This window comes from Sminthopsis crassicaudata, chromosome 2, assembly GCF_048593235.1.
Source record: "Sminthopsis crassicaudata isolate SCR6 chromosome 2, ASM4859323v1, whole genome shotgun sequence".
Classification (NCBI taxonomy): Eukaryota; Metazoa; Chordata; class Mammalia; order Dasyuromorphia; family Dasyuridae; genus Sminthopsis; species Sminthopsis crassicaudata.
Genome location: NC_133618.1, coordinates 635,270,011 through 635,290,900, shown reverse-complemented (window position 1 = coordinate 635,290,900; position 20,890 = coordinate 635,270,011). Strand labels below are relative to the sequence as shown.

Here is a 20,890-nt window from a genome sequence, read left to right as displayed (position 1 = left end):
TTCAGAATTTTCTTGTATCACTCTCATTTCTCTTCCCCAATGTTTCCTCTATCGTTTTTAATCTCTTTCTTTATCTCTTCCAGGAATTTTGTCAATCCAGTTAGTATTTTTCTTTGAGGTTTTGTTTGTAATTGTTTTCATATTGTTGTCTTTTTCTGAGATTGTGTTGGTCTTCCCAGCCACCTTAGTAGTTTTTTATGGTCAAGTACTTATTTTGTTGCTTGCTCATTTTCCTGGTCTGTTCTTGACTTGAACTTTGTTAAAATTTAGTCCTACTCACTTAGGGATGGATAGGCATTGTCCCAAAATTCAGTCTTATTCCTATTTTCCAAGCTACCATTGGGGATCTGCATGTTTTTAGTGCCATTTTCCTAAATTGTCTTGTCCTGGAAAAATATCTCACTGATTTTTGTTGATTCTGCCACTCTAAAGTTTGGTTTGAGAAGTTATTTTAGAGTTGTTTGAAGGGTTATTTGGAGAGTTCAGCTTCTTTGCTGTCTGCCATCTTGACTCTACCTCCAAGTTTTGAATAATTAAATAATGTTCTCATCCAGTCTAAATTTGCTTCTTTGCTACTTACCCTTGTGGATTCTGGTCCTGATCTCTGGGGCCCAAGCAGCACAAACCTTTTTCACATGGTGGCCCTTCAGATATTTGAAGATAACTCCCCTGGTCCCCCGCTTTCTCCAGGCCGATCATTTCTAGGACCCACACCTGGGTCTGTAGTGTTTCACTATTCAAGTTGCTTCCTTCTCGATACTCTTCAGCTTCTTGGTTTTCAAACCAAAATATGCTAAAAGCTAAAGACAGCCCTTCTAGGTTGTCTGACCAGAGCACAGAGCAGCAATGTAATCATTTTCTTCTTCTTGGAGGCTTCTTGTAACATTGCCCTTTCCTGACTGCTGATCACCTCTCAGGAATATTGAGTTCCCGATTCCAAGGCTAATCAACTTGTAACACAACCTTTGCTTCAGCAAAGGCTGTTTGTTGCTACAGGCACATCCCATCACCTCATTGTGACAGCCCCTGATTTAGGAAAGTGGCGTCGTCCCCTGATTCTCCTTCTCATTTGGTCTCTTAAGAAAGCTATTTCCCAGTCTCTCTGATGAAAACAGAAGGCAAAAAAAATTCCCTTTCCTTTTCTCAGCATTTATCTACAAGTCTTCAGTGTGACAAATTGGCTGATCTTGAGGGGAGTGTGTAAGATTATGAGACATTTTTACGATGAGGTCAATGTTTATGGCTCTTTGTTTGGACTTTCACGGACTTCATTATCTTCGAGGGGTAAAGCCAGTGAAACATCCCCTTCCTGTTGCAGATGCATAACTGGTGTGTAATTTAGACTCTTCCAAAATTGTCCGGGAACACCAAGAGATTAGCTTGTCTGTGGTCTCAAAGGTGAGATTAGAACTCTGGTCCTTCTCTTTCCCTTGCTGGCTTTGTGTCTCTAAGCTGAGTTTCCTCTCGAGGAAAATACTCTTTCAAAAACATGAGCAAATCCCAGTAGGAACAGGGCAGAGAATAAGGTCAAGAAGCCACTGGAGATGGGTATTTCAAGCCTCCATTTTGAAATAGTTCCAGATTGGAAAGCAATTATTGGCCTAGCGCCAGGAGAGGCGAGAGGGCCTGTCAGGCCTCCAAGTCTGGGGGAAAGGCATTTAGTGAGGCCTGGAGTGGAGTCAGGAAGGGAAGCAGAGGTTTCATGTGGAGAGTTGGAACCCAGATTACTTGATTGATGCTGATTTTATATTTACATTGAAATTAATGTTTTAGCTAAAAGTGTTCATTTGGCCTGAACATTAAAGAAGGAAAAGCTGTGGATGTGTCAGCTCTGCCAGAAAATTAATCCCAAGACCATCTCTTCTGTATTCTTTCTAGTCGGCCTCTGGTATCACAGGATAACCAGCAGGCTTCCTCCGCTTTACCGCCAAACATGGTCATTTAAGGATTCCTTGGCAGTTTTAGCCCTGTCTCTTCCCATTAATGTTAGTTGAAGCTGGTATCTGAAAGGACCACTTGGGTTAAATAAAATACATTCTCTTTTAGCTCAGTGTCTGAGAAACCACCATTTTTTCCCTTGTTCCTTTGTGAACATTGGAAGCAAAGTCATGGCAAAAAGTTCCAGTCCTGTTTAATGTTAGTGACTTTCTTCTGAGATTATCTTGATTGGTCCAGCAGGTATCTGTGTATAGCTGTTTGCACAAGGTTCCCCTACCCTCCCTCCTCCCCTCAACTCTCATTAGACTATGGGCTCTTCAAAAGAAACCCAGTGGTGGTTTTTTTTTTTTTTTTTTTTTTTTAATTTGCCTTTACTTATATTCCAGTAACGTATATTGTCTATTGACAATTGTTTCCATGTTTTTCACCTGTGAGATTGTGAGCTTTTTGAGGACAAGGATTGTGTTTTGCTTTCTTTGTATTCCCAACATTTAGCATAGTTCCTTGCATGTTGAGCAGTATAGTATTTTTTTTTTTTTTTTTTTTTTTTTTTTGCTGAGGCAATTGGGTTTAAATGACTTGCCCAGGGTCACACAGCTTGGAAGTGTCAATTGTCTGAGGCCAGATTTGAACTCAGGTCCTCCTTCAGGGCTGGTGCTCTAACCACTGCACCACCTAACTGTCCCTCAGTACAGTACTTGATAGAAATAAGTTTTTGAAAACAGGGAAATGTGCTGAAAGTATCTCCAGTGTCCCATGTTGACTTATGGTTTGAAGATCTGAAGAATGATTCACAGCCCCTAAGGCAAAATGGACATCCTCCAGCTAGAGGCTCAGGTACCTCAGAAGCTCTTGGCTTTGACGGCTCTCTCTGTGATTCTCTCTGCAGGTCTGTACTTTGACAAAAGAAGATAATCGATCAGTGGGTGTGATTCCCAAAGATGAGCAGCTCCACGTGCTGCCACTTTATAAAATTTCCCAAACAGATGAATTTGGTACAAAAGAAGGATTAGAAGCCAAGATTAAAACAGGGGCCATCCAAGTGCTCACCGCCTTCCCCCGAGAAGTGAGGATGTTAGCCGAGCCAGTGAGAGCCACAAAGAAGAAGAAGGCTGATGTCCGGAAGGCGCCAGCTGAAAAGCCCGGGCAGGTGCCAAAGAAACATCCACCTCCAGTAAAATTCAAAAATGGATCTCCTGAAATACACACCAAGGCATCCCAACTTTTAGGTAAGTAACACAGAACTGACCTGCTCTGTGCCTCAGTACCTGAAGGGTGGAGACAGGATGGACTGATCTATGGTGCTCTGTATACAGCAAGTGCTGTATCAGTGTGCACGCTATAGAATTCAAGCCACTAGTGTAATAATTGAGGCAATCTTCTGCACCTGATTTCTCTTCCCCTCCCTCCTTTAAAGAATGCCATCTTCCTTTGCCAGCTTGAGAAAATAATCAAACTTTTTCTCGTGAAGCATGATAATTATAGAAGTTGTATAAAAGAATTGCACATGTTTGACATATATTGCTATACTTGCCATCCTGGGGGATGGATGGATTGGAGAAAGGGAGGAAGAAAAACTGGAACACAAGATTTTGCAAGGGTGAGTGTTGAAAACTATCTTTCCATGTATTTTGAAAATAAAAAGCTTTTTAAAAGAAAGAGAGAGGAAATAATCAAACAGACCCCGGTTTTCTCAGCACAGTCAAAAGAGCCAGAACAATCATGGATCTGACTCTGTTTCTTCGGCCAAAAAATGAGCACAAGAACATAGGAATTGTCTACCTCAGGGGGCTGCTGTGAGGAAATCTCTTTGTAAATCTTGATTAACACTTTCAATGATGAATCGTTATTAATTACTGTAGTATTATATGGATCATTACTGAAGAATACTAGATAGCAATTGTATTTAATGGTTTAAAATTTGCAAAGCATTGTGAGGCACTCTCTCATTTGAGTATCCAACTAATCTGCTGGGAGCTATTTCATGAATGAGGAAACCTGAATCATCAAAGCCTATGTCCACCATAACTGGAGGAGGAAGTAATCTCTAACAAGGTCTATAGTAGTAGCTCTCCACAGTTCTTGGTGCTTAATCACTTTGAAACAGTAGGGGGGAAAAAGAGACCTGGTTACTCCCTGAGCTCTCCCTGCCTCTGTCCATCCAGAGGGATCCTAGGAGCAAGGGGAAGGAATATAAAATTGATGTGACCTACCCTGAGGAAGAGGTTTCTGGAGGCCTCTGGTCTTTAACTGTGACCCACCTGATCCTGTAATTGTATTCAAAGTATTTCTCTTTCTCTTGACACCAATCTTTCTTTTTTTTTCCTCAATAGTTTTTTTTTTCCCCAAATTTCATTTCATTCCAACATTCATTTTTGTAAGTCTTTGTGTTTCAAATTTCTTCTCCCTCCCTCCCTCCCTTTTCCCCTGCCCAAGAAAGCAATCTGATTGAGCAATCTGATGTGTAATCATTTTAAACACATTTCCATTAGTCTTGATACTGCTTTTAACCATCTCCTAGTCAGAGACTATTTAGCTGAAGGCGAGGGGAGTTCTCCCCCTATTACAAAAGAAGAGGCAGATCACACTGGACTTGTAGGAGCTGTTGGCCAACACTGGGCATTGACTTTGGCCATGGAAGGACACAAAAAGCAGCTTGCCCTTTCCCTTGTAGGGTGTGCATGTATCAGCTTGTCCCTTTTCATTCTTTTTCACATTTTAGTTGAAAGCTTTTCCCTTGAAAATTGGCATTCTGCTTAAATAGGCTTTGTTTTTCCTCTCCTATCATTTCGTTATTTTTTCACACTAAGACTTTCATTTCTTTCTTTGGGCGGTATATCACGTTAATAGTAATTCTCTCTTCTTTTTTTCCCCTGAGGCTGGGGTTAAGTGACTGGCCCAGGGTCACACAGCTAGGAAATGTTAAGTATCTGAGATCAGATTTGAACTAGGGTCCTCCTGAATTCAGGGCTGGTGCTCTATCCACTGTGCCACCTAGCTACCCCAATAGTAATTCTCTTTACTCAGTACATTGAACATTTATTAACTACCCCACCTAATTAATTAATACTGGTAGACATTCAGATATATACAAACCAGTTCTATTCTCTACCTGGCAGAACTCAAGGTCAGGCACAGGAAATAAGACAGGTGTCCATGACTGTAATCACATGCCATGATTCTGGCAAGGGAAACCCAGTCTCTGGGAGACTGAAGAAGGGACAGCTCACTTTTTGCAAGGAGCATCAGAGGCCACTGAAAACTTAAGAAAACGCAGATCTGGTCTCCAAGCACAGCATCTGCTCACCTGTGAAGAACTTGAGATAAAAGGCGACCCTTCTTTGGTCAAGCATTTCATGACCTTTGTTTTAGCTTCCTCCCACCTTCTTACCTGGGCAACATATACATCTCACAGGGTCCTGAGGCTTTTATTCTATTTTCATATCCACATGAAGTCTTTTCTGAAAATAAAGAGAAGATAAGTTTGATCTTGTATCTGAGCCTCCACTTTCTGCTTTCCTTCAGGTTGTGGATCTGGGTGCTTATTTTTTATCAACTCTCTCTCTCTCTCTCAAAAAGAAAACAGTGTGCTTTATCCTATATCATTTGCATCATACCTTTGTCAGGTCTCAAAGCAGGTATCTATGGGTTAGTAGATGGAAGAAAAGTGCCTGGCATTGTGCTTTACAAATATCTCAAATGATCCTCACAATAGCCTTAGGAAGTGGACTCTATTATTAGTTCCATTTTACAGTTGAGAAAATTGAAGCAGCCAGAAATTAAGTGCTTACCCAGGTTTACACAGCCATTAAGTGTCTAAGAACAGATTCGAACTCAGCTCTTCCTAATTACAGGTCTAGCCATCCCTCCACTATGCTGCCTGTTGCTCAGTCGTCTGATTTGTTGGCTCACCAACAGTGAAGTGGGGTTTTCTTGGCAAAGATTGTGAGTGGTCTGCCATTTCCTTCTCCAACAGATCCTTTCATCAGGCAGTCAGAAGTTCATTGAGTTGCCCAGGATCACACAGCAAGGATATATCTAAGGCTGAATTTGCACTTAGGTTTTCCTGACTTTAATCCTGTGTTCTATCCATTGAGCCACCCACTGCCTCACTGTGCCACCTAGCAGTGTCTCAATGTAAAGAGAAAAAAGTCTTTTAAAGACTCAATAGGGAGAGAGCTAAAGAAACTTTATTTGTGTCATCAAGAACTGCACTAGACTGATCATAACTTTGTTATCTTCCTATATGTAGTAACAATCAGAGTGATTTTATGAGATTCTAAGTTGCTACTGCACAGATCCATGAATTCATCCACATGGATCCTACTTTCATTATTATAAATTACTTAGCTTTCTCTGTCTCCATTTCCTCCTCTGTAAAATGGGCATAACCGTAGCACTCGACATCCAGAGTTGTTGAGGATTAAATGAAATAACGTAGGCAAAGCACTCGCAAACCCTGAAATGCTGTGTACATGTTAACTCTCATTATTATTATTAAGATTATGGCTCTTCCATATCTTGGTAAATCTTTATGGATTGCAGTAGCCTAAAAAGTCCCTCTTTCCTATTGAATAGACCTTTTCAATAGTAGGTAACCTGGTCTTTATCTTTAGGACTATTTCTGTAACATATCATAATAATCACATTTGTATGGTACTACAAAATGCTTTACATATATTATCCCATTTGATCCTCAGAAAAAAATCTGTGAAGTCACTGCTGGTGTTACCCATATTTCACAAATGAGGAAACTGAGGCAGGCAGCATTTAAGTGATTTGCTCAAAGTCACACAGCTAGGAAGTTTCTGAGGTCAGATTTGAACTCAGATCTTCCTGACTTTGAATCCAACACTGTACGCGCTGCCCAGTGTGTGCTTCACAGCACAAGAATCCAGGATTTTCTCTGCCATGTCTGAAGAATACATTAATGATCATTTTGTTATTAGACATTGAAGACCCTCCGATTCCAGGGCCAATCCTCTGACCAGCCTACCATGCTGCTTCTTGTTCCCATCATGTGTTATTTTCAATCATATAAAGGGAATTATTTTTAATAAGACAGAACAGATATGGATAAACCTTAGAACTAGGAAGCCCTGGGACATGACCCATCTGATACTCGGGTTTTGTGCTTTCTGAGCACTCTAAGCTGTCCAGGACTGTGAATGATAACTAAAGTAATGACTTGCATTAGTGGTGGAAGTTCCTTCATTCTCCATCAAGCAAAACTTGGGTCCTGTCCCTGTCCCCAACGGCGACAAAATGTGAAATGTATTTTTAAAAGATTTGTCCAATGAGGTTTTTAAAAATTAGCTTTGGAGCTTAAAAGGAAGGAAATTGACTTAAATGGAACATTTTATTCCTCTGACAATACTGTATAAATTAGCTACTGTCATTCTGATATGGAATAATGGTGAAATCGCTATAAATATCTGCCCCAGGGAGGAGAGGACTCGATTCTAACCTTATGTCTCTTCTGGTCTTTGCTAAGACTTTCTATTTGCCTTTTCAACTTCTCCACAATGTAGGTTGTTTGCTTTTTTGAAAATGAATGAATAGCACCAGCCTTGAATTCAGGAGGACCCGAGTTCAAATCTGGTCTCAGACACTTAACACTTCCTAGCTGTGTGACCCTGGGCAAGTCACTTAACCCCAGCCTTAAAAAAAAAAAAAAAAAAAAGAAAATGAATGAACAGAAAAGAAACTTTAAATGATGGTTGTTAAACTTTTGTATAATTTTCTATATGAAATTATTATTATGGTCATTATTTTCTCCTAGTGAATAAAGGATTTAAGAGAAAGTATGTTTAGTTAGCATAAATTTAGAATATTTTTTCAATAAAATCATTATTTATTGCCAATTTTCTCATTTTACTTAAATATATTCAACCATCCCTTTCTCCAGAACATAGCTTTACTATAACCGAAATGAATTACTTTGTCTGTGTGAACATTCACATCCTTTGGAGTTTAGGCTCACAATTCTTCTGTTAGGAGATTCTGTTTTTTAAAATAGATTCATTGAACTGGCAGGGACCTAATCCATATGCCCTCCTCCCCCATGCTTACCTTCCTTTACATACATGGATTTTGGTTTACTAATGCAAAATAGGGGCCCAGAGGGGCAAATGATTTGACTATGATACTCAACTAGTTTTTATGAAACATTTCCAATTGGGTTTCCTCTAACCTTTACAAAGATGAGGACACTTCTTACTCTATGCTACATCAAGGCAATTCTAGGCCCTATATGCATTTACCAAAGCCAAGCTGACTGTGAGATGGGGACGGCACTTTGACATGTTTTTCTGTTTTGCAAATTTGCACAATGCTAGAACAATATGGCAGTCAGGACATAGTGGATAGGTGGCCAGCCTCAGAGCCAGTGAGGCTTAGATTCAAATTCTGCCTTTGATTCCTTGTAATTTTGTGAGCCTCTTACAGTTATTAATGTTTTAATGCCTTCATTCCTTCCACCACCCCCTACCTCATTGAAGACATCAAAGATTCTCAAAATGGGGATGCATTTAGGAAGAAGTCAGCAAATGTTAGACAACAACATGACAGGAAAGACCCCTGGGCTTGAGCCTTAACTGTTCCTTCCTACCTATGTGGTCTCTGCTAGCTGCCATTTGTGTGGTAGTGTTTTCAGATTATAATAGATTGTAAAAGATCTTTTGTTATTTCATCACCTAAATGGTTCCTTATACACATACGCATACATATATATAATCAATCAGGGTTAAGTGATTTGCCCAGGATCCCACAGCTACTAAGCATCTGAGGTTGGATTTGACAATTTTTTAAAAAGAAAAAGAGAAAAAACTATTCAGAGGTCTGGTCCTTAAATGTGAATCATAGTATGAATTATCAGACTTTTACAAACTAGGTGATTTTTTTTTTTTAAGATCCTTTCTGGGTCTAAATATTATGAGCTTAAACTTTATAGTACATAATTTTTAAAACCATATGCCGTATTATATTAGAATAGCCTATCTCATAAGGAATATTTACTTAGTGAATACTGTGTAAAAAAGCAGTTTGTATTTACTTTTTGGTATGATTTTTCTCTCTCTTTGTGATTTCTTTTTTGTGTATAGGTAACAAAACTGAGACGTTGCAACCTGACGTAAAGAATGAACTTTCAGACCCACATTTTAACCTCCATAGTGTGGCCAACACTACAAACTACTCTTGGATCAAATCCATTCATCCCCCATTGAAAGGGACGAACTTACCTCTGAACTCTTCCCTGACTCCTCTGTCTGGCTTGGCAGCAACTTCATTTCAGAATGACTCTGGAATTTCCTACGGGTTTTCAGATCAGGGTAGTGTTCCACCCTGGACAGTGGTTTCTACAAAATACAGTGGTGCTAATGCAGTAACTGAGGAATGCCCTGGACTTCTACTGAAGGCTGAGCCAGCAAACTTTTCTGGCGTGGCTTCTACCATGACAAATCCCCAGCTTCATGCTGACCTTTCTCCTGGCCCAGTTGAGCATCTGATTTCCGACCCAGCAAAATTTCAATCTCCATCGCTACTGCCATCTGTTACTCTGATAGCTGATCCCGGTGACTCCACCCCAGGGAGATCGGACAATGATGAGCACAAGACAGATCCGAGGGAAGTCGCTGCTTTGGCTTCCTCCCTGGTGAATCCCGGAAGACAAGAGCCTGAGCTGGCTGCTCATTTCCCATCAGCCGCCGAGCAGGTACCGAGTGACGAGCTGACCGAATCGGCCGACAGTGAAGAGAAGTTGGAAGAGATGTGGTCAGACAGCGAACACAACTTCTTGGATGACAATATTGGTGGAGTGGCAGTGGCCCCTTCCCATGGTTCGGTGCTAATCGAATGTGCCCGGCGAGAGCTTCACGCCACAACGCCCATCCGCAAGCCAAACCGCAACCATCCCACGCGCATCTCCCTTGTCTTCTATCAGCACAAGAATCTCAACGAACCGAGGCATGGGTGGGCGGCATGGGAGGCAAAGATGGCTGAAAGAGCCCGAGAGAAAGAGAGAGAGGCTGAGAAGCTCGCTCCTGAAAATGCCACCAACCAGAAAACAAAACAGCCTCCGGAGAGTCCTGAGATTTTCCGTGAGGAAAACGAACTGAACCAAATTCCTTCCCGGAAAGCATTAACGGTAACTCATGACAATGTCATTACAGTGTCTTCTTATGCCCTCACTCAAGTTGCTGGGCCCTACAATCACTGGGTCTGAAGGCTTTGCAAACACAGAATCTTGTCCCACTGCAATGTTCTGTTACTTCAAGGTGCTGTTGAAAAAAAAAAGTCAAGTTGTCGGTTTTCTCTTTGTTCATCTCAACCATTTTAAGGCTGAGGTAAAAAAAAAAAAAAAATGGGGGGGAGAGTGGTTTCTTAAATGTGACTTTATATTTTGACCATTGGTGGCGTGGTGCTCAAGCACATTTTAAACAACAAAAAAAGAAATTTTATAGTTTTTAATAGATTGCTTAAGAGAAGTTTTGGTTAGGTTATTAACCTTGAAAGAAAGAATCAGTTTATGATCTTTAGGAATTTATACTTTGGTGCTTTAAATCGAGTCTGTTTACTATGAAAGAAAATCATTTTTAGAGGATTTTAACAGATTCTTTCCTATTTTAAGAGGTAAAAAATCAAGTTTTACAGTATTAGCTCTCCATAGCTCTTGGTGCTTAACCACATTGAAACAGTGAAAGATAAGCTGATATTACTTCATGGTGCCATTGTTCCAGCAACTTCCAATCATTGCTCTAAAAATGAAAATCCATTTATACCTTCACAATGAACCAATGAAATTCCCTCTCTCTGGAAAGAGTTCTCGTGTAATATAGAACGACCCAGTTGTTATTCTTAGTGATGGTTGGAGGATGTTTATAAACTGTAAATATATATACATATATATATTATATATTTTAAAAGCACTTTCTATTTTTAAAATTAACTTGAAATAGTATAGTATAAGAATCATATTGTCTATTGTTTGTGCATATTCTACAAAAGAAATCATTTTATTCTTGCTGTGTAGAGTTCCATATTGCTACAACTGAAATACGTATACTAATAATGTATGTGGTTTGTGGTGTTTCTTTTTTTATTTGACCTTTTTTTCATTAAAGATATCAGATACATATAAATCAGTAAGCAATGCAGAAAATGGTTGTCTACAAAATCCAAATTAGGAAAGATATTACCAATGTATGTCTGTATCATTATTGGGAGTTAAAAATAACATACTGAGAACTTTTTAAAGATAAGCTCTCTGATTTTATTTTTCTTTGAGCAGTCTTGCAGTTAATAATCTAACCAAGCTCTCATGCATTATCATCAGTGAAGAATTTTTCAGAACAAAGACAAGTGAGATAGATTTTCATCACATGAAACATTGAAATTTGTGGGGTTCAAAGCCACCAAATCCTCCTAATGCCTAGAAGGTATGGATAGGAAACTAAATAAATAAGTAAATGACCTCTAGATTTGCCTTGTTTATTCTGAAAAACTTTACTGATATAGGAGGAAAAGTTGATATGAAAAAAGAAAACATCTCCTTTTTTATCCCCAAATAAAATAATCAAATAAGGTCCTACAGAAATGTTCAGTATTCAGGAAAAATGTAAATTCAGGTCAAATGGATCATTTTCTCCCTTCATGAGCAACTTCTGTGAATATTTTAAAATATGAATTTATATTTTGTTGGAAAGCTTATTTTAATTTTGAATCACTTGCTCCCAAATTTTGAAACTTGTATTTTACCAAATAAATATAGTTGTTTCTGTTCTAAAAAATAAGAAAAGTAGACACTCCATTTACTAAATATTATAGAATCCCATCTTCCTTTTCTTTTCCTTTTTACATTTATTTATTGAATGAAGTTATAGCCAAACAATAAGGTTATCTAAACTAAACCTTTTGTCTATGAAGAATTATACTAATGCTGTTTGTATTTGACTGTGTTATAATGTAGAGGTGCTATAACAAAATAATGTCGAGGTTACTTGCTAGTATCTAAACCTAATGGTGCTTTTTCCTTGGAAATGCCATAGGAATCTACTACAACCATTAATACTGACAGTTTGAGTGCAGACAATACATGAACTTCTTAATTAAAAAAATTTTTTTCCCTACATACCCTTCATTGGAGTTTCAGTCTCTCTCTTTGAACACTTTGTAACTTACTGTCTTAAGCAAGTAAGCAAGATTGGCAAATACCTGTGGAGCAAGATGTTGTGCCCAGCTTTTGATTGGTTCAAGTAAAGTAATATGAAGAGATTATGAATAACAAAAAAAAGTCAAAATGCTGGACCACCATCTTGGACCAGAAGTTTTCTGCTTCTTGAACATAATTAACAAAAATAGATTGAATTGTTTTAGTCTTTGGTGTGCCTTAGATCTCCATTTTAAGACGTGTATATTTTTGTGAGCCTGAAGTTTTGTAAATGATGACTGTATAAGTGGTGAATTGTAAATTGCTCTGGCTGCTTCAAGATATTTGTGAGTATTGGTTGATCAGGAATACATACTTCTCTGTTTAGTACAATGGCCTATGACTGATTAGAAATGGCAGCTTGAACCAAGTAGTTTTAGAAAGTAGCCAGTTCCTCAATGGTTAACCTTATCTTTACGTTATTAAAATGATGACAGCTGAGCTGTTGTACCTATCAGCCCCCAAAGAGCAACGTTTCTGATCCAATATTTAACAGGGGTCCTAGTGCATTTAATCATTTTAAATTCTGAGCCTTAGCTTCTATAGCAGCCTTTATTTAAGTTATTACCTACTCAAGCAAATTTATTAGGGAAAAAATTGTTGAGCTGTCTCTTATTGGGAGTATGAGGACAGTAGCATAAACAAAGGCAGAAAATATTACAAAGGGATTTGTAATTTTGGAATTTTCTCTAAAATTTTTACTCATGGCCTTCTGGTTCATGATATAGTATGATTAAAAGTATTTAAATAATCTCCAGGAGGTGGGGGGAAGAATAAGGCAAAGTAGGGTTTTCCCAGCTCTTGTCAATCATTTAGAACTCTTCTGTCAGCTTGAGTACATTTTGAAGTACAGATCTGTCTCTTAGCAATCCATCTTATAATACGGACAAAAAGATTTGGGTCCCTCAGTACTCAGATTTTTGAAACCTGGTCAAATTAGAAAAACATAAAACTTGAACCAAATTATTTCCCAGAAAATTTGAAATCCATTTCCTTTTGTTAAACCAGGTTATCATAGTTATTGTTGACATGGCTGGACTCCTTTGAATTTTCTGATTTTAGTCTCTTCTATTGCCAGCAATTTTTTTTTTTTTTTTAAATAGGCTGGGGTTAAGTGACTTGCCCAGGGTCACACAGCTAGGAAGCATTAAGTGTCTGAGATCAGATTTGAACTCAGGTCCTCCTGAATTCAGGGCTGGTGCTCTATCCACTGCGCCACCTAGCTGCCCACGCTAGCAATTTTTAAAAACTCATGTTCACTTAATGAATAGTAGTCCACATCGTATGTATGTCATGGAATTTTCATCATGCCATTTCAGAATATTACTGTTTATAAAAACCTAGAAGTAAATCTGGCTTCAATTAGTGATTCAAAAGATTACTCTATATCCTTTGCTTAAATATTAACTTCTTTATACCTAATTCTCTTCTCTTCATAATCATTACCTGAATTTTTGTATATGATATAAACCCTAGAGGTAGTTATACATTATCTTCATGGTTAATCCATAGTCCAGAGGGTTTAACCTCATCAGTTAAAGTTATAAGTCTCATCTCTGATCTCTTAGCAAAGGTAGCAGCTGCCCACCACGGCCAGCACCTAGCTTTTGTCACCATTGCTGTTACTTCTTTTATCAAACAGGACCAGTATAACCCAAGACACTAAAACTTCTGATTGATATCTGCTGGTGTCTAGATCCTTTCTATTTCTTTATCACCTGTGTAATATGTTCAGTTCCTTAACTAAGTATTAAGCAGGATGTTGGTCTATAGCTTCAATCAAAGGATTGTTATAGTGATTAAGGGAACATTTGTTAAGTTGTTCCACTTAGCAGGTACTTAATAAATGCTTGGCAAGTTGAATAAGTTTCAAAACTTCCTTTAAATGAGGAATGTGTTTATCGCCCATAAGTCTGATTTTAAACTTCTTTATAGATAATTATTTTGCTGCTTCTTTCTAAATAGTCTTCCAGTATTTTTGTTATACATAGTGTCTATTTTATTACTGGTCAAATGTCTCATAAGAGACTTTTAGCTTATATTTATCCCACAGACAAATTCTTGGAGAACCCAATATGTGAGCCTACTCCTTGACTTTTTTTTTTACTTTTTTTTTTTTTTTGGAGGCTTGGGTGAAGTGACTTGCCCAGGGTCACACAGCTAGGAAGTGTTAAGTATCTGAGACCAGATTTGAACTCGGGTCCTCCTGAATTCAAGACTGGTGCTCTATTCACTGCACCACCTAGCTGCCCCATACTCTCTGACTTAAATTGGAAACCACCAGGTGTGTCTCTCGTGTAAATTATCTACTGAGAATCAGTCCATACAAAACAACTTACTTCTGTGTAATCTAACAAAAAAAAAAAAAAAAGAAACCCTACAATGTGCAAGTTTCTTAACTGAGAAGATTTCAAAGTATTTAAACAAATTGCCTGGGACAAAATCCATAATAGTCACAATGATAGAATTGGGAGGGATCCTTGAAGTCATGGTCATGTAGTCCCAACTCTTCATTCTACAGATAAGAAATCAGGCCCAAGGAGTCCAGTACTTGGGTCACACAGGTAGAAAGTGGCAGAGCCTGGATTTTAACTCTAGAATCCCCTAACTTTTTGTTTGTTTGTTTTTTCATTACACCATATAAATGACATACCAATCTCAGTATTGTAGGACATAACGGATATGCTATATCAGGATGTGCTATGTTTAGGCCATATAATTCCATATCATCTATAGAAATCTTTTTTGGTCTAGATGGAGAGGATGTCCATTTAACAGAAAAAGCCAATTGCTCTGAATTGATATATTCCCTCTGTAATTATCAAGTTACCAAGGCTGGAAGGAGGAAAGAAGCCTGGTTTAGGAGTCATTTTCAATATTACCTTGAAGGTATGAGTATATCTTACTCACATGGAACCCTCCAGAATAATTAAAATAGCTCTGTCGATGTAGCCTGACTCCATCATAGCAATAAGTGTCTTTCTACTATTCTGAAGCATTTGGGAGTATGTGAATTTTGATTTTCCCTCCTTTCTTGCATCTCTGTGCTTATGGCAGAATAATCCCCTTCTGTATCTGAGTCTATACAGCAATCTCCTTGATTACCTGTGAAGGAATCTTGTTTTCTCCTGGTAGATGTTGTCTATTCCAGTAAGCAAATATTTATCAAGGGATTATATTGTTCAAGCTTCCAGTTAATTTCTCTGATATGGCTAAGTGTTTAGAGAATTTACAGAGGCTTCCACCGGTCCCAGTTTAATCCTCGGTCACTTATCAGCTTCAGGACACTAAGCTGTCTCTGAAGTGATGGAGAAGTATGATTTAAAAGCCACAGTGATCATGGGGGGAAAAAAACCAGGGAAGATAATACCACTAAATCAGCTATAAGCTTCAAGTTTTTCTAGAGTGCATCTAGTTGGTTTAACATTGCTGTGTGAGTTGCCCTTGTATTTAAGGGCAAAGCTTTATTAGATTGAGATTTTGATTTTAATGAAAGTGTTTTATTGCGAAAAGCTAGCTAGCCCATTAACAGGTTGAATCTCCTTAACACCATCCTCTAACCACGTAAAGTAACCAACTTTGTAACCATTGTGTTCTTCCCAAAAGTAAAGTCTTAGTGTTTTAGAAACTCATGAATCTGTGCCCTTTATGAAGGCCTGAAATTTCTGGTTTTTAATAAAAAATGAATTTTCTGTTCATTTCTCTCTCTGAAAAAACCTCATACAGGTAGTTTTATTCTAGCATAGCATTGTTATGTCTATCCCCCCCAAAATTTATGTGCTTGAATGCCATCCCTTGATTTCTCTGGCTCCACTATCATTTGGAATTAATTCCTCTTTCCTCTGGACCCTCAATAAATAGCATTACTAGTTGATTCTGCCATTCTACCATAAAGAAAAAGTATTTGTTTTTGTGCTTTCATGTTGTTCATAAACTTATTTCTTGCCTTCTTCCTCAACTTTTTCCTGTCTTTTAGATAGTCCAGTCCAATGGGCAAACAAAACCTGGAACTGATCCAGGATCCTTTTCTCATTTACTTTTTTCTCCTAGTTTTCAGAGCTCTGCCCCAATTTTTTCTTTTGTCTATTACTATTTTGTTTACCCTGTAATCACTTCATTATGGTTATATTTCTGCCTGTTCTTCCAAATCTTTATTTTATTTATTTTTTTTTTTTTGCTGTTCTTTTTATTTTCTTGGTGATTTTTATCTACAGATTCTTGTCCTCATCTAAATTATAGCATAACTTTATCCAGCGGTGAGAGAGAGACATAGATGTTAGATGACTTTCTTTTCACTTTCACTTATGGATTCAACTTCATACCTCTGGGGGAGAATGATGATTACAAAATGAGTAATCCTTGTTTCTTCCCAATTAAGATGGCCAGGTGCTAATTAACTATAAATTGTTCAAAAATAATTGCCTGATTATTTTTCTCCCCTGCCCTCCAAGTTGCTCTTTGGTAATTCTAACTATACTTTAAATTTTTTTCAGCCTGGATCCTTCCCTCTGACTAGTGAGCTAAATCCTATTTTTAATTTCTAATGCTTTCCTTTCCCTTCCCCCTAATCAATTAGTCTTTCAAAAACAGGGAACCCAACACAATTGGCCTCCCTTCCACTTCCCTGTTTACTTCTTCCTTGTATGGGAACAACAATGTTTCTAACTTGGACATATATTCTTCTGATGGCACTAGCTTGTTCTGAGAGAGGCAGGACTGGCTTTTTCAGGAAATTAAGTCCTAAGGTGAGAAGTACAACCTGGCTGCCCATGTGTGCTCATTGGTACCTGTTGTCAACCATCTAAACTCTGTGGCTTAAAGCATTTAAACTTATGTTCCTTAACAAGACTTTAGTATTTTTGTGCCCTAGAGACTTATACTCATAGTTTAATTAGGGGGGAATAGTTTGATAGTTAAAATCTGAATGATGGAATGTATGATTCTTCTTTTTTTTTTCCTGAGGCTGGGGTTAAGTGACTTGCCCAGGGTCACACAGCTAGGAAGTGTTAAGTGTCTGAGACCAGATTTGAACTCAGGTCCTCCTGAATTCAAGGCTGGTGCTTTATCCACTGTGCCACCTAGCTGCCCCCAGAATATATGATTCTTAATGCAAAATTATCAAATTTTGGAAATGTGCAATTTTTCTGTACTCCTAATTCTTACTTTACTCCAGATGCCAAGGGATTCTGTAATAGTAACAGAAGCTATTCTGTAATCTTGATCTTATCAATTGAAAATTGGTTAAAAACAAATAAAAAATTAGTTTTTCAATGTTGCTTAGAGAGGTTACTGAAATACTCTAAGTGAGCAAATAAAAGTCCTATAGAGTTCATTGGGAGCAGGCTCTGTGATCCTGGTTGTCAATTCCAGGGTTCAAGGATGAGCCCACTATTTGAAGGTTATTTATCCATCTTTCCTAAAGCTGTATAGACCATTTTCACCTCAATTATAGAGGTAAAAGTAGCTGCTAAGAAAAATAGTAATGATTGTGAAGGGCAATCTGATAGTAATAATAAACCACGTATAATTATTTGCCTTTTTCGAAGGGATTTTTAAAATTTCAATTTAGAGCAGTAATTATTCAGTTTCCATTTTAGATATGATGAAGTAGGCGCAGCAAGAATAAATGATTTGCCCCGACTTGCACAATTAGCCAGCACATCTGAAACTCAAGTCTAGTTCCCCTGACACAATTCCCAGGGTGAAGATCAGCCAGTAACTCAAATAAGTAACTGACAGGTATAGCCCATTTGAGTTGGCCAGATAAATACGTATGGAACATTTCTCATTCATACTTAAGTGGAAATGGTGCTTCCAAAGTGCTCAGAATTTTCTTTTCATTTACATTTTAGTTGAAATGGTGCTTTCAAAGTGCTCAGAAAGTTTTCTTGAATATCAATTGAAATGGTGCTTTCAAAGTGCTCAGAAAGTTTTCTTGAATATCAATTGAAATGGTGCTTCCAAAGTGCTCAGAAAGTTTTTCTTTAAGTATTATTTTAAGTCATTTTTCCAGTTATGTTTGTCTCGCCATGATTCCATTTGGAATTTTCTTGGCAAAGAGTGGTTTGCCAGTTCCTTCTTCGATTCATTTGACAGATGAGGAAACTGAGGCAAACAGGGTGAAATGACTGGCCCAAGGTCACACAGCTAGCTATACTAAATATCTGAGGCCAGATTTGAACTCATCAAGGAGAGTTCCTGAGTCCAGGCCTAGAAGTCTATCCGCTGTGCCACCTTGGAGCCTCTAAATGGCAAAGTATTTTTGCTTAAACCTTGTTTTTGGCTTACCAAGCCTCATTTCATTTATGAATCCAAATTACCATCAATTCGTAATTGTTGGTGTTTTGCTGTGTGTGCTTTTTATCTTTTTTTTAAAAAATCTGTTTTTACCTTACTTTGTAGAATATTCTGAACTGTCTCCTAAGTGGGGCTGGGGGTGGGGGTGGGACAAGCTTCTAACCAAACTAGTAGTGGAATGCCCTAAAAGGCAATGTAACTTGTCATTCAAGGTCAATGTGAAGATCATTCCTTACAAACAGTAATAGCAGTAATGGTGTACTGAGGGAAGATGACAATCCATGGTTTTGTTTTTCCCATTAACAAAAAATTATGTGCTATCATCTCTGTAAAGGGCCACTGTACCGTCTTATAATTTCTCGGCCTTCCTTTTCTCCACTGCATCTAGGTAGAGCTGTAACTACCTGAGCTGAAAGAAGGGCAGAGTTCTATGTTCTTTACTAAAAAGGTTCTTGGTGCTAGCTAACGTCAGTGGATTTGGCCTAGATTCTGTAAATATTTTGTTCCCCATCCTTGTACAAACTGGAGTAGTGATGATAGCCCGGCAACTTCATGATTCTTTATCAGTTCCTAGGTTCTGCTATTAAACAGTGTAGGAAATACAAATTCACAAAAGCGAGGCTTTTTTTTTTTAATTTTACAGTCTCAAAAAGCAAACCATTTCACCTTTCTATCTATTATTGTTGCTAATGATTATATGTCAATGTGCATCACTGTGATAGGTGCTTTCAGAAAAGTGCCCAAATAATAGCCTGATAATTTCAATAACATTTGTGGGTATCATTTTGTTGGTAACGTAACAAATTCAGTTTCATTGTGATAAACTGTGGATTACATGGTCTCATTTAGTTGTGCTGAAACACCGTGACATGTTCCAGAAGGAAATCCAAATCCAGGCAGGCAATTACCCAACCTGCTAGTTAGGAAAAAGCAACAATACCAGTTCGGTTTTCATTCAAAGCGTGTGGGATCCAGCCAGGTGAGCTCCCATGCATAGTAACACCCTGGTTCCATTAAGATGTCAGCAGAAGCAAAATTCATTTGTAAGAAGGAGAAAGATTTATATTCCAAGATCAACACTGAATTTGAGAAGATAATGTTCTAAAGCAAATGAGTATTTCATTAATCAATATATGGGTTTTTTAAATTTTTTTCTCTTTGGAGGTTACACTTATTTATTTTACAGCTTTAATATTTTGTGTTTGGGAATGTTTTCCCTGTTACCAACCTACTGTATCACATGCTCTAATAAAAAGAATGACTTAATAAAAAAAACAAAACTTTCTTTTTTTTTTTAAGTTTCCAACCTATAGGGGAAATTTCAAAAAGAAAAAGCAGTTCACCACATCATAGTTTGTAGAAAAGGAGAGAGTTATAGTGACTTAAGTTCATGATTAATATTTGAAATAACCTCTGCAGACAAGGGAACCCTCACCAGCAGTACTTGAAGACTTTTGAGTTGTGACTTGCATGTTACTTGAAAGATCTAATTAAGCTAAATTTTTGGTGCACAGCAGTTGTACAGGATTCCATGTTTATGTAGCAAGATACATTGAAATGTTGATACTAGTATTGAAACATACATGTAAAAATAGTTATTGTGGAATTTGTCTGTTCTGTTCTATTTTCTTGTGTGTCTCATGTTTAGAGCGTTAAATTTCATTTTTTCATTGTCCTAACTAAATAAGGCTAAATGAATACTGTAATTGAAAATATATTTTAAATCTTGTCATGAGTTTTTAAAAAGTCTATTACAAATTGTATCATTCCTGATTACACAGAACTTTGTGGGTGGTTTTAAATAAATTTTATACTTCTATTTTGCATTTGATTGTTTAATTTTTCTTTCCTCTTAAAATTTTTTGATTTTGAGATTTAATAAAGAGATTTCTCTCTTTTATTTTTTTCCTCTATTAAAGAGAGGAATCTTCTATATTTTAACCTACAAATGCCAATTTCCCCCTTTGAAGAATTCCTACAATGATAAGATCATAATAATTGCATCTGACATTTATGTGAATGGTTTAAAGCACTTCATATTTTGTCCCATCTGATCCTTAAAGAAAAGGATACGTATGTCTTAGAGAAGTTAGATGACTTACCTGTAAGCACACAGCATTTCCATGAACCTAATCTGCATGAAATGTTTTAAACTGGATTTTATAAAGGGGAAAAAAAAAGTCTTGGTGAAGAGAAGCAATTTTGGCAAAAAGTCTTAGTGACATTTCAGCAAATCTATGTGGTTGGTGAGTAGCCAATTACATTAACCAAGTAGATGCTTGGTTCCAAACATTAGTTTTGGTCCCATGGTTTGGAAGTCCTCAAAAAGTTAGTTAATCTAATTTATGCAACTAGAAATCACAGAGGATTGGAAGTAAGTTGCATTCCGAGTTAGGAAGACTACTTAGTACCAATTCAGCTTCTGATTACTTCCAAGCTATGTGACCC

General features: G+C 37.6%; 1 protein-coding gene across 4 annotated transcripts in view; it reads left to right on the top strand.

Annotated features, from left to right (window-relative positions):
- The window catches only part of TET1 (tet methylcytosine dioxygenase 1), a 179,200-nt gene extending 158,933 nt beyond the window's left edge, over positions 1 to 20,267 (top strand). For all 4 annotated transcript variants that reach the window (XM_074296578.1, XM_074296576.1, XM_074296580.1 and 1 more), the window contains 2 exons: positions 2,828 to 3,167; positions 9,042 to 20,267. In XM_074296578.1, coding sequence (XP_074152679.1) covers positions 2,828 to 3,167; positions 9,042 to 10,162 — 1,461 coding nt within the window. In that variant the 3' untranslated portion in view covers positions 10,163 to 20,267. The remainder of the gene's footprint in view (positions 1 to 2,827; positions 3,168 to 9,041) is intronic.
- Positions 20,268 to 20,890: the final 623 nt, after the last annotated feature.